This window comes from Amblyomma americanum, chromosome 5 (genome assembly GCF_052857255.1).
Source record: "Amblyomma americanum isolate KBUSLIRL-KWMA chromosome 5, ASM5285725v1, whole genome shotgun sequence".
NCBI lineage: Eukaryota > Metazoa > Arthropoda > Arachnida > Ixodida > Ixodidae > Amblyomma > Amblyomma americanum.
Genome location: NC_135501.1, coordinates 38,366,044 through 38,378,595, shown reverse-complemented (window position 1 = coordinate 38,378,595; position 12,552 = coordinate 38,366,044). Strand labels below are relative to the sequence as shown.

Sequence of the window (12,552 nt, the reverse complement as noted above, 5' to 3'; positions counted from 1 at the left end):
TAGTGACTCACCGCATTGACACCGGCGATGCCAGACCTATACACCGGAGGCCTTATCGTGTGTCGCTACCAGAGCGCCAGATCATCCAGCGGGAGGTGGACAAGATGTTGGCCAACGATATCATCGAGCCTTCAAACAGCCCTTGGGCATCTCCTGTCGTGCTCGTGAAAAAGAAAGACCAAACTTGGCGGTTTTGCGTCGACTATCGTCATCTCAACAAGGTCACGAAGAAAGACGTCTATCCCCTTCCGCGCATAGATGATGCCCTGGACTGTTTACATGGCGTCCGCTACTTTTCTTCCATCGACCTTCGTAGCGGGTATTGGCAAATCTCTGTTGACGCAAGAGACCGCGAGAAAACAACTTTCGTCACCCTTGATGGCCTTTACGATTTTAAGGTCATGCCCTTCGGCCTTTGTAACGCCCCTGCCACATTTGATCGGATGATGGACTCGTTACTCCGGGGCTTCAAGTGGACGACCTGCCTTTGTTACTTAGATGATGTAATTGTTTTCTCGCCCTCTTTTGAAACCCACCTGCTTCGCTTTTCGTCCATCTTGGCACTTTTCCGCCGCGCAGGTCTTCAACTCAACTAAAAAAAATGTACTTTTGGCCGCCGCGAACTCAAAGTCCTCGGCCATTTGGTGAATGCGAGTGGCATACAACCTGACCCTGATAAAGTTCGTGCCGTCAGTGCTTTTCCCTGTCCCCGCTCGCCCAGTGATGTCCGCAGCTTCATCGGTCTCTGTTCCTACTTTCGCCGGTTCGTCCCGAACTTCGCAGCCGTCGCTCGCCCTCTCACCAATCTGTTGCAGAAAGGCGTTCCTTTTTCCTGGGGCCCAGAGCAGGCTACTGCATTCTCCAGCCTTATCGCCGTCCTCACCAACCCTCCTGTATTGGCCCATTTCAACCCGTCTGCCCCGACTGAACTTCGCACCGATGCCAGTGGTCACGGAATTGGCACCATCCTTGCTCAGCGACAACGTGGCCAGCACTGCGTGATTGCGTACGCCAGCCGTCTTCTTTCTTCCGCCGAGAAGAATTACTCCATCACAGAACGCGAGTGCCTGGCTCTTGTTTGGGCCATTGGAAAATTCCGCACATACTTGTTCGGCCGCCCATTCACTGTTATAACCGACCACCACGCCCTGTGTTGGCTCTCATCTCTCAAGGACCCTACTGGCCGTCTTGGCCGGTGGGCATTGCGATTGCAAGAATACACCTTTTCCGTGGTTCACAAGTCCGGTGGCCTCCATCAAGATGCAGACTGCCTGTCCCGCTATCCCGTCGATCCTCCTTCTACAGACTGTGAGTCGGATGCCTGTGTCCTCTCCATCTCCGACCTCTCCCACATTGCTGACGAACAGCGCTTGGACCCCACCCTCACCTCTCTCATCGACTGCCTCAGCACCGACCGCCGCGACACTTCTCTGGCCCGGTTTTTGCTGGACGGGAACACGCTGTACCGCCGCAACATGCGACCTGGTGGCGCTGAGCACTTGCTCGTTGTTCCCCGCCACCTACGGTCCACTATCCTTGAACAACTGCATGACGCACCTACGGCTGGTCATCTTGGTGTCTCCCGTACGTGCGACCGCGTGCGCCGGCGTTTCTTCTGGCCTGGTCTGTACCGCTCCGTCTAACGCTACGTCGCCGCTTGCGACGTCTGTCAGCGCCGAAAGAAGCCCGCTGTCCTGCCGTCTGGACACCTGCAGCCGATCCCCATCCCGACCGACCCGTTTTCTCGTGTTGGGCTAGATTTACTTGGGCCCTTCCCGGAGTCCTCCACGGGGAACAAGTGGATTGCCGTCGCCACCGATTATGCCACGCGGTACGTGATCACTCGTGCCATTCCAACCAGCTGCGCCACTGACGTCGCTGACTTCCTTCTGCATGACGTCATATTACACCATGGCGCTCCCCGTCAACTCCTTACCGACCGTGGCCGCTGCTTCCTTTCCCGAGTTGTTGACGAAATCCTTCGTTCGTGCTCCGTTCGTCACAAGTTCACCACTGCTTATCATCCTCAGACAAACGGCCTTACGGAGCGTCTCAACCGCACGCTGACAGACATGCTCGCCATGTACGTATCCGACGACCACCGGGACTGGGACATAAGCTTGCCTTTTGTCACCTTCGCCTACAACTCTTCGCGCCATGATACCGCTGGTTACTCGCCCTTCTATCTTCTCTTTGGACGAGACCCCTTACTGCCCTTCGACACTCTGCTGCCCACAGCTGGCCCTGTCACTACATATGCGCGTGACGCTATCGCCCGAGCAGACGCCGCCCGCCAGGTTGCTCGACACAAGCTCTCCGCCTCCCAAGAGGCTCAAAAACACCGCTACGATGGCCTGCACCGTGATGTGCGATACCCTGCCGGATCTCTCGTCCTGCTGTGGCTCCCATCCCGTCGTGTGGGGTTATGTGAAAAACTTCTGCCGCGCTACACAGGTCCTTATCGTGTATTACGGGCAGTGACCGACGTAACGTATGAAATCACGCCGCTGCACCCAAAGTCGACGTCCGCTCCACTGAAGTCCGAAGTCGTTCATGTAGCTCGCCTCAAGCCCTATCACCCACCATCGACATCGCACGCCTAACACGCACCGGGACGTTGCCTTCAGCCGAGGGGGATAGTGTTACAAGTGGACGAATCATGAACGAAGAAGTGGCGGTGCGCGGAACGACGACGACGTTGACAGTTGGTAGCTGGGCGCTCGGTTCTGAGCTGAGTGCTGGCCTTCTCAGAGCAGCCGCCATATAGACTTACCGCCGTAACATCCCCGTAACAATATGCGCACAGTCCGAGGAATCTGCGCACTGCTTTCTTATCAGCCGGCGGTGGAAACTGTTCAATAGCAGCTGTTTTCTGCGGGTCTGGGCGTACTCCCTCCTTGGTACCGATGTGGCTTAGAAACAGCACCTCTTCATAGGCCAAGTGGCACATCTCTGCTTTCAAGGTTAGGTCAGTGGACTTGATGGCGCCTAGTACTGTTCGAAGTCTTTTGAGGCGCTCATCAAAGTTTGAGGCGAAAACAACGACGTAATCTAAGTGCACCAGAAATTTGCCATTTCAGGCCTGCCAGCACTGTATCCATTACTCGCTGAAATGTCGCTGGTGCGGAACGCAGACAAAATGGCATCACCTTGAGCTCGAAGCGGCCGTCCGGAGTGATTAATGCGGTCTTCTCGCGATCTCTTTCGACCTAAATTTGCCATTAACCGCGCTTGAGGTCTATGGATGAGAAATAATTGGCATTGCAGGGCCGGTCTAGTGTGTCGTCGATGCGGGGGAGGGGGTAGATGTTCTTCTTTATTATGTCGCTCAAGCGGCGGCAATCAACGCAGAATCGAAGTGCGCCGTCTTTCTTTCTCATTAGAACAACCGGTGGCGACCATGAGCTGTTTGAATGTTGGATGACGTCGTCGCAAAGCATTTTTTCAACTTTGTCCCGGATGGCTTGTCGTTCTCGCGGCGACACACGGCTTTGACGGAGAGGTCGGGCGTGCTGGTCGGTCATAATGCTATGCTTGGCAATTGGCGTTTGTCGGAACTTTGGGGATGATGAAAAACACTCGCGGTAGCTTCGAAGCAGATTACGGATCTGCTCCTGTCTGTTCCGGGGCGCGCTCACTTCTTCCTCCAGGACACTCATGACAACGTGATTTTGTAGAGTTCTCATCGAAGGGATAGCCTCGTCTGTCGAAAGCTTGATCAGCTTGGATCGCAGGTCGATGATCGCCTGATGCGCATTAAGGAAATTCATGCCCAAGATCACTTTGCGAGAACATTGCCGTAGTACTCCTACAACGAAGGTTGCAGGACAGGTATGTCCTGTGACAGTAACTCGCGCTGTGCATCGTCCTGATGAGGTGGTCCCCTGCGGTGCGATTTTGTGGGCTGTCCCAAGCGGTCGTGAATTTCCTCAGATGCGCAGAGAATGTTCCATTCTTCACCTAGTAATCGGCTCCTGTGTCGACTAGAGCGGTAACTTTCCTGCCGTCGATAACTAATTCTAAGTCGGATGTCCTGGCTCTCGCGTTGCACGTCGTCCTGGGCGTCGGATCACGCCTTCGTCAGGTATAAGAATCGTGGGTAGAACGTGTCGTTGAAGGTTTTCTTGGTAGCGGCGTCGTTTTCAAGGCAGTTCGCGTCGTGGTCGAGGTGGTCGTTGTATGCGGCGTCGACGGGTCGGGGGTGGCGCCTTCGTGTGGCGGTCGTTGGATGATCTTCGGTGTTTTGCTCGGGAGCAACCTCACCTTCAGAGGTTGCTGTCCTTAGTTTCCCCTACGGGGGCTGGGCGACCTTCCTCGTACCGCGGCTGCGTAGCTGCGGCGTGGCGACGCAAAGCGAAAGGCTGACGGCGATGGTGAGCGCGAAAAGCGGTTCGGCGTGTACTCTTCTCGACGCAGGTAATAGTTGATTTCTTGCGGACGTTGGCCAAAGCGTGGTCGTGGGGCGTCAACGGCAAGTCCACGAAGACCGATACGTCGGTACGGGCAGTGACGAAGAATATGGCCGGCCTCACTGCAATGGAAGCACAATGGTCGGTTGTCGGAAGTCCTCCAGTCGCATTTCCTGGGGCTTGAGCGTCGTTCGTAGGCTGGGTGGGCGGGGGAATGGAGGCGGCGTTTTGGAACAAGCGGCTCATCTTAGAGAGGACGTAGGGGGTGTTGTTAGGGATGAGGAGTGCGTACTGCAGCATCGTAGTTCATGGAGTGGGGTTCTGTGGCCGCCGGGGTGCCCAGTGTCTGTTACACTTCCTCCCGCACCACATCCATTAGAGTCACTGCTTGTGGCTGTGCGGAGGATGGCAGCAGTCGTCGTAGCCTTCGTGTCCGAACGGATTGCACAGGCAGATGAAGGGCGATTGTACTGCCGAGCTCGGATGTCGAGGGTCTTCTCAATTGTGCAGGCTTCTTGCATGAATTCGTCGACTGCTTTTGGCGGCTGGAGGACGAGGCTAACAGTAAAAATGTTCTTGTACGCCGCGCATTAAAATCTGACGTTTGTTTTCCTCGGTTATCTCAAGGTCCGCGCGGCGAAATAGGCGCTTCATCTCTTCGACGTAACCGCGGACGGGATCATTCGGAAGCTGGATCCTGCGCTAGAGGAATCGTTCGGCTCTTTCTTTCCTCACGACACTGGTGAATGCCTTGAAAAGTTCCTTCTTGAATGGCTCCGATGTCGTTAGGGGCTACTCGCGGTTTGCGCACCACGTACGTGCTGAGCCATCCAGTGAGAAAAACACGTGTCCAATTTTTGCCGCATCATCACACTTGTTGAATGATGCCACGCGCTCAAGTTGGTTCAACCATTCTTCGGGGTCTTCGCAAAGGGATCCATTGAAAGTTGGCGGCACCCGCGGCTATTGCGGTATGATCGGTGTCTTCTTTGGCGAGGTTGCTGTGCTCCTAGCAGCGTCTTGTCGCTGTCTAGTGCGGTCCGGAAGGGTCCCGAACTCAGGCTTCTCTCCCTGAAGACGTCTGCTGGCTCGATTAACTGCTGGCTCGTCCTCCGGTGCGATGCGCAGAGGCCTGGTGTCACGACTTGGAGGGGGTGACCGGTACATGAAAGGCTACCCAGCACATACACCAGGTGTCACGAAGTGGTGACTGTAGTCCGGAGAGCAGAAAGGCTGCGGAAATGGTGTCTAAACAAGACTATTTTGGTGACTTGTGCCCATAATGGACCGAATCACTCAGCGGCGGCGCAGCAACAAGCGTGCTTGGCAGTCGTTGAACAGAATCCCCGCCGCTGTCGGCCGTGCTCAATTTAAAGCTCATAGCTGATAAATCGTGCAAAGTTACGAGAACATTCTGGAACAACGTAGAATTAGCTTTGCCTGGATGCGATCAATCGAGATAAATCAGGTCGCGTCTTGCATTGCAAACAAACAGACGAAGTGGCGTGCCGGCAGCTTTGAAGAATGAACAAACACTGCACAGATTCGCGGCAATATTTGTTTTGCCTGCTAACCGCATTGCCCGACTATTCCAGTACCGGTGACTGTCCCTGTGGGTTTGTAAAAGAGCCACCCTGAACTTTTGTTCTAGTAGCTGCGAAGCGCGCTTTGCAATATACCCGTGACTTTGTTTCCGAGCTACCGTGCCAAAACTTCGACCATTTTACACAGAGGCTGTCTTTATAAGTTGAAGGCTTAGTTTTCTTTGTAATTTCAAGGTGGTTTCTGTCCTACAATCGACAGCACTTCTGCTGGCCTTGCTAAAGCACCGCCATAAAGCACGCACGCCTACGGCTGCTGTTGGTGGTATGAGCTGATAACAAAGCATATTTATGGGCCGATTGGTCAGACATGCTATTTGAACGAAGTGTTGTCTAAACGTTTCGTTCTTTGTTTAAATGGCATTTCAGCTGTTGCCGTGCACTGCTCCTCTTGTGCAGCAAGGCGGCGTTGCATGGTCTGCCGCAAGTTGTGGTGCCGTGCTTCCGAGACAACGGAATCACGACTCGCGTGAGCACGCGATGGGCATGAGGACAAAACAGGCCGCAGGCAAGGTAGGGCAGCAGTGATGTTTTACAGCATGCTTTGTCTTGTTTAATGAAGTTCTTTAATATTTCTGTTTATTGCTGTCGCAATTCATTAGAACCCCAGCGACGTCGGGTGTCGGAATTGACGCGTTGCCTGAGGCGGACAGAGGGCTCCCGGCGTTATTTCCTCGCGTTAGTCGTCTGGGTCTGCAAGGGAAAGAGATAAACGGAGATGAGCAGATATTTTAGCTCACAGGAATGCTTTCCAAACCTAGCTGTACCTCTGTTCGTGGAAGGCAGACAGCAGCTGCAACTGTCCGCACCGGTTTCGTTCCACTAGAAACAAATAACGGCGGCAGCCGGTAATAAGTAATGATCGCGGAGTGCCTGTGTATGTGTGTGTGTCAGTGTGTTTAGCACCCCGGCGCTTGGCTGTGCATATTCCTTCGTCTGAGCGTCTGTCCCAGCGATGTTTGTGTGCCTCCTGTGTCTTTTCCTGAGTACGTTTTCGCTGTTGCCACCTTCTATGTATTCCTACGCAGCGCAACCTTCGGGATTGATCTGCAGTCAGCAGACACCGTAGCTCAGGTGACAGAGTACAGCACGCAACTTGCCGAAGCCAGGAGTTCGAATCCCATGGTGGATACTGGTGTCGTTTCTTCTACTTCCCGTGCCATTATCTTCTAAGCGTTTACGAAATTACTCGCCAATACCAGTCGACATTAAACCGTGAAAAACAAAAAGGAATGCCCTGTGCTTTACTTGGTTTCAATGGTTTCAATGGTTGCCTTCCTGTATGCGTATCAAAGCTGTTAACCTAAGAATAATCCGCGTGCATAGCATACTGAAATGTTTCATCGTGCTTTGAATGAAAACGAGCATTAGTGAAAAACATTTGCCCTCGGCATTAGTTTTCCGGCATGGTAGTGAAAATTGTAAACTACAGCTTGCCACTCTGGGATTATCTAGCGGGAAATGTTTTCTAGATGGTGCCTTAGTACAGACGAAATTTTTGAGGAAATCTTAAACACTAGAAAAAAAGAACATGTAATCATAGGTTTTTCAGGACAAATTGGAGAGATTAGAAAATGCTCGGAGTTCCGCACCAAACATTTATTTTTACACATTCTTGTTCAAATGCATTTTAACCACGACCGGCCGTGATTTAAACATTCCCCAGCACTTTGGCTTCACACACACTGCTGTTTTATGGCCCACCGAACATAAGGTGATCTTATCAGCACCAACAAGGCGGCGCTGCAAGGATTACATTTGACTACAGTCGTTAGATGAGCCAATTTAATGAAGCTATGAGACCTAGGAGCACGCTCTCGAAAGCTGACAGCCCCACAGGTAAGAAGGAAGCTCACAAATAAGCCTATCAGTATACTGCGACAGAAACGTCTGTTGAACGAATAGCCCAAAGTGCTACACGAGATTTGATGAGGCGCTGCCATGAACGATGCAATCCAATGGGGCATCTTTGTTGTTCATAACTGATGCGAGCTTGAATCCTACCAACTTTATAGTCTCGCATTCTTGCTTGCTATCAAGGCACTCGCAAGGCTGGCGACTGCAGGAGGTTCAGTATGACATCATGATGAAGCGAGTATAAAAAAGCGCAGCCTATTTGGTGTCTGCGCTTAATGGTCACCAGCTGCTGGACCAACGTACACTCGGGGACAGTTTGTTTAACGCTCTTGCGGATACGTTAGGGCTAACTGTCTACATTGCAGGGAAAATTGATGAGCGCAGGTTAGCAGCATGCCATACCTATAAACATAGTATATATCTCCAAAGCGTTCAAGGGTTATTGGAGAGCTGGGCCGTGAGAAAGAACTGAATTGCTATATAGTTATAAGCAATATGATCAACTTAATGCTGCATAAGGGTGATCAGAACGCAACGTTAACCAACGTCAAAATGCCGGGTTGCTCCGCCGCGTACAAGACTTGCATTTGTTTCAGTGTAATTAAGCTGATGGCGCTCTAAGAAGTTAAGAACTTCAAATGTGCGATCAGGTAAATATGTAACTTTCTCGCAGCGTCCACTCGCTCTACAATGCAGTAGAAGAAATGGGCTTCGGCAGGGCGTGTAATGCGAAGGCAAGATCATGGTTTAAGAGCAATGGACTGGATTCTAAGAGAAGGCAAATGTAGCAGGGGCGGCAGAAAGTTAGGTGGGCGGATGAGATTAAGAAGTCTGCGGGGATACGGCGGCCACAGCTGGCGCAGGACAGGGTCAATTGAAGTGGTATGAGACAGGCCTCTACCTTGCAGTGGGCGTAGTCAAGCTAATGAATCTCTGTAATGGAATCTCTCCTTGTTTTCCTGTCATCACTGCGTTTGGTTGTTAACTATAATTTATCGAAAAATGAAATGCAGAAGTACCCTAATGTTTCTAGGCCCAGAAAGATCTATCTTGTTTTTTTTTCCCCCTGAGGAAGGTAATCTTAATGCGTAGTTAAGTCTTCGCGAGGGAATAGAAGTTGATTCAAGATCTTAGTGTTACAACTTAAACATCATGAAGAAGCCCCATTTTATTTAACAGCTTACTCATATTATTATTAAAAACGAACGGCACTTTTTCATGCTTCGGAAAAATAAAACAGAAAACAAGTTTTTTTCCGAGAGCTCTCTTTTCTTCCGAGCCCTCCCATCACTAGCCCTAAGCAGCATACCTTCAGTGAAAGCTGGATCCTGTATCGCCTCTTTGCTTCAATCACACTGGAAAGTACAGCGCATGCAGAGTTCACAGTCCGGAAGATTCAAGACGGCAGGTGCTCAAATACTTTTGTTCCGGTTCTGCTTGTCCCTTACGCTTTCGATCTTGTCTTTTTCACGCCCTTTCAACCTTCACTACAACGAGTGGGTACTTCAGAAACTACTCCCCTAAAGAGCCTCCGTCCGTCTGAATAAAAGAACGTAGAGTACCTACCTGACTGGATTACGGCCGAACTACTTCGCTTAATCGTTTCACGATTCTCCACCACCAATGAACAAAATATATGTTGCACTGCTGATATGACCTATGCAGGTGTTTGGTTGTTGTGGGCGGCTGTATCGTTGTCCGCCGCCTCGTCAGCACGCGGGTGAGCTTTACCTGGGTTTTAGTACACCTTTTCTTTGCTGCTGCGTTATGTTAACATTGGTCTCAAGCTAACCGCAGCGCTGTGCTATTCTAAGTAGAACAGGGAACATATAACTCAGGGGTGTGCGAATATTCGGAAGTTTCGAATACCAAATAAAATAAATATTCTACTTGATTATTCGAACAAATGAAACAGTGTCTTTTCAAAGTTATTCGAAATGAGTCAAACATGTTCTCAAGTTTTCGAATAATTGGCTCAATGCTCGAATAAGGCCTGCCGTATTTTTCTCCCACGACTATTTCAAAACACAGACTATAGAGGCCGCGTACCACGCGGCCGCGATCGGTCGGCGCGGGATGGAGGGTTCATCGTCGCGGTGTGGTCCATTCGTTTGGCGGTGTTCATAATTCTCGTACATGGCCTCAGAGATTCGACGACGTGGCAGGGCACAGGCCGGTTCGACAAACCCAGCCTTTATGCGTGACCTCGGAGGCCACATGCCTCACACGTAGCTCTCGCCTGGCCCGTGTACTGAGATGTGGCCCTAGTTTGTAGTCTTTCATTATAAAGAGCAAAATGTGTTTTTGCTGTGTGCGCACAACATGAAAATGATGAAGTTAATACACTGACTTGGTGTTTCAACTCCCCAAACGGAGATCAGTCCTGACAACAAAGCGCGCAGAGAACGACGAAGACGAGAAAAGACAGACAACGCAGTGTTGCGTCTTTTAAGCGATGCAGTTAAAGCTGGGAAGCAGCGCTTCGCAGCTTCTCACGATTGCTCATTGAATATTCGCACAAGTACATAATGCCCGTAAAAATATTCGGTCCGTATTCGGTTCCACTTTTAGCCAACCTATATATATTCGATTCGGTTTTAAATACGTACTATTCGCACACCCTTCACCCATACGTATATCGCATGCATATTTTTATTCACATATCTTTTGCATCCGCATTAAAGTCACGTTTAGTCGGAAAGAGGTATGTCTTCTCAAAATACACTAAATATCTAAGTTGCCAGCATTACGTACAATACAAACATAAACCTGCGTCGATGCACCAGGGGAGATCGATTTAGCTCAAATTGTGCAGCTGGCATTTCCGATACATCGTTTCGTCATTCCTCGCATACCGAGCGCACACAATTAAATACATGCACGATCTAGCCTAAAAGTGTACGTAAATGCAAAAAAAAAAACAGCTTGGCACTTTTGTAAACGCAAAAAAGCAAACAGGCGGAGCATGATGACTGCTTCGTCTGCAGAAATGATTAAATCATAGTTCATGATCCCGAGAAAGCGTACGCAGGTAGCAGTGCTCGTCGCATCCGGGCCGGTCTCGCTGCACTCTCTGCCATCTCGAAGGTCACGAGCACAGAACCAACTGCCCCCACCGTAGCTGGCGATTAGCAGAGGTCACTAACACCTAAGGAAACACGACGCCAAAGTGAGCAGCTCCGCAAAGCAGAAGAAAGTGCCTGAAGCAACGCGGCCGATGTAACTGACAAAATGAGAAAGGGACACGAACTATGGTTGCAGTTGATTCTGCGAAGGGTGCGGAGGTAGAAGAGCTGCGGTGCATATTTCGATCGCCATCTTTTTTGCGCAACCGCTGTTGCTTCGAATGAAGTAAATTTGGGCTTTCGCGCTGTTGGAAATTAAGTTCATGATAGCCGGAGGAGTCACAACATAGTTATGGCACTACACCAATCGAGACTATGCTGCAATCAAGATCGATGAAATCTCTTCAGCTGCCACTATTTAGTATTGCTGAAAGCCCATGCTCGTATAGCCACCCAAAGTCTCTTCATAAACATCATCTTTCGGCAGAGCACTCAACAATATTTCCGCTTCAGAAGTGCCTTTCCTACAAAAGCACGTGAATGCCCTCAGGCAGTCGCAATTGCATGTGAATGCATCTTAAAACAGCGGGTGTGCCATAAGCCATCTGCTCCGGCGTCGCTTTGGCCTCTCATTCCATAATGTTTAAGCGATAAATGGACACTGGCTTTATCTTACAAGCGTGAGGTATCACTAAACCTCTGATGTTACGTGCACATTTAAACACGAAACTATAGTTGATGTCAGGACGGCGCGAAAGAAACAAGGACAAGAGAGGCACACGAACACAACACGACAGGCGCCGACTTACAGCTGAAGTTTATTCCCCGCACCCTTACAATTTATGAAGCACCCGAGCCGTATCACAGTAGCCTCTTACAAAAAATAATTAATACGAAGAACAAGAATTGTCAATAACAGTCAGAATTCAGACCGTAGGTGCTACTTCTAACAGACAGGAAGAGACAGTTAAGCACTACACACCTGATAATAGCAAACTTGGACCAAGTACCAAGATTATCTGAGCGCAAAACCAAATAGGAAAGCAAACCATCCTCATAACCGAGACGCACACTCGGCCAAGGCAAACAGGGCGCAATCTCAACATTCCTGCTTTAATGCATCAAGAGAAAATAAAAGAATGACCAACAATAACTAGTAAAAATTGGTGCACACGAAAGCCAAATCATCTCAACGTCAAAGTACCAAAAGTAATGGCTTCTCCACAATTCTTTTTCGACCGATAAAACACATCCAAGACCAACAATCTATGTACAAAAATGTTAAAAATATTAAAACCTAAATACACCCTTCACGACAAGCCACCTCCGCGTCACTGATCGGAGTGGACGCACGCGAAGGTGCGCACATTCACTTTCAGGGCCGTTTGCTAGCGGACTGGGAGGGCATTGACAGCTTTGTCTTGCTGTTCCAGCCACTATGATGCGAAGTTGGCATTTCCATGCTTTTATATTTATAAAGACGTGAGACGTGACCAAGGGAAGCTAGGAGTGACGCATGGTACGTTGTGTCTGAACAAAGACAGAGCGAATCGGACACCGGCATTACAGCGATTAGTGGACGGCAGCTTTCTGCAACAGCACCCCTGTTAATGCAAAGGA

General features: G+C 50.2%; 1 protein-coding gene across 1 annotated transcript in view; it reads right to left on the bottom strand.

The window, feature by feature from the left end:
• Window positions 1–6,624: 6,624 nt before the first annotated feature.
• Window positions 6,625–12,552, bottom strand: part of LOC144134639 (uncharacterized) — an 81,299-nt gene continuing 75,371 nt past the window's right edge. Inside the window, exon 9 of the mRNA XM_077667508.1 lies at window positions 6,625–6,703. Coding sequence (XP_077523634.1) covers window positions 6,690–6,703 — 14 coding nt within the window. The 3' untranslated portion in view covers window positions 6,625–6,689. The remainder of the gene's footprint in view (window positions 6,704–12,552) is intronic.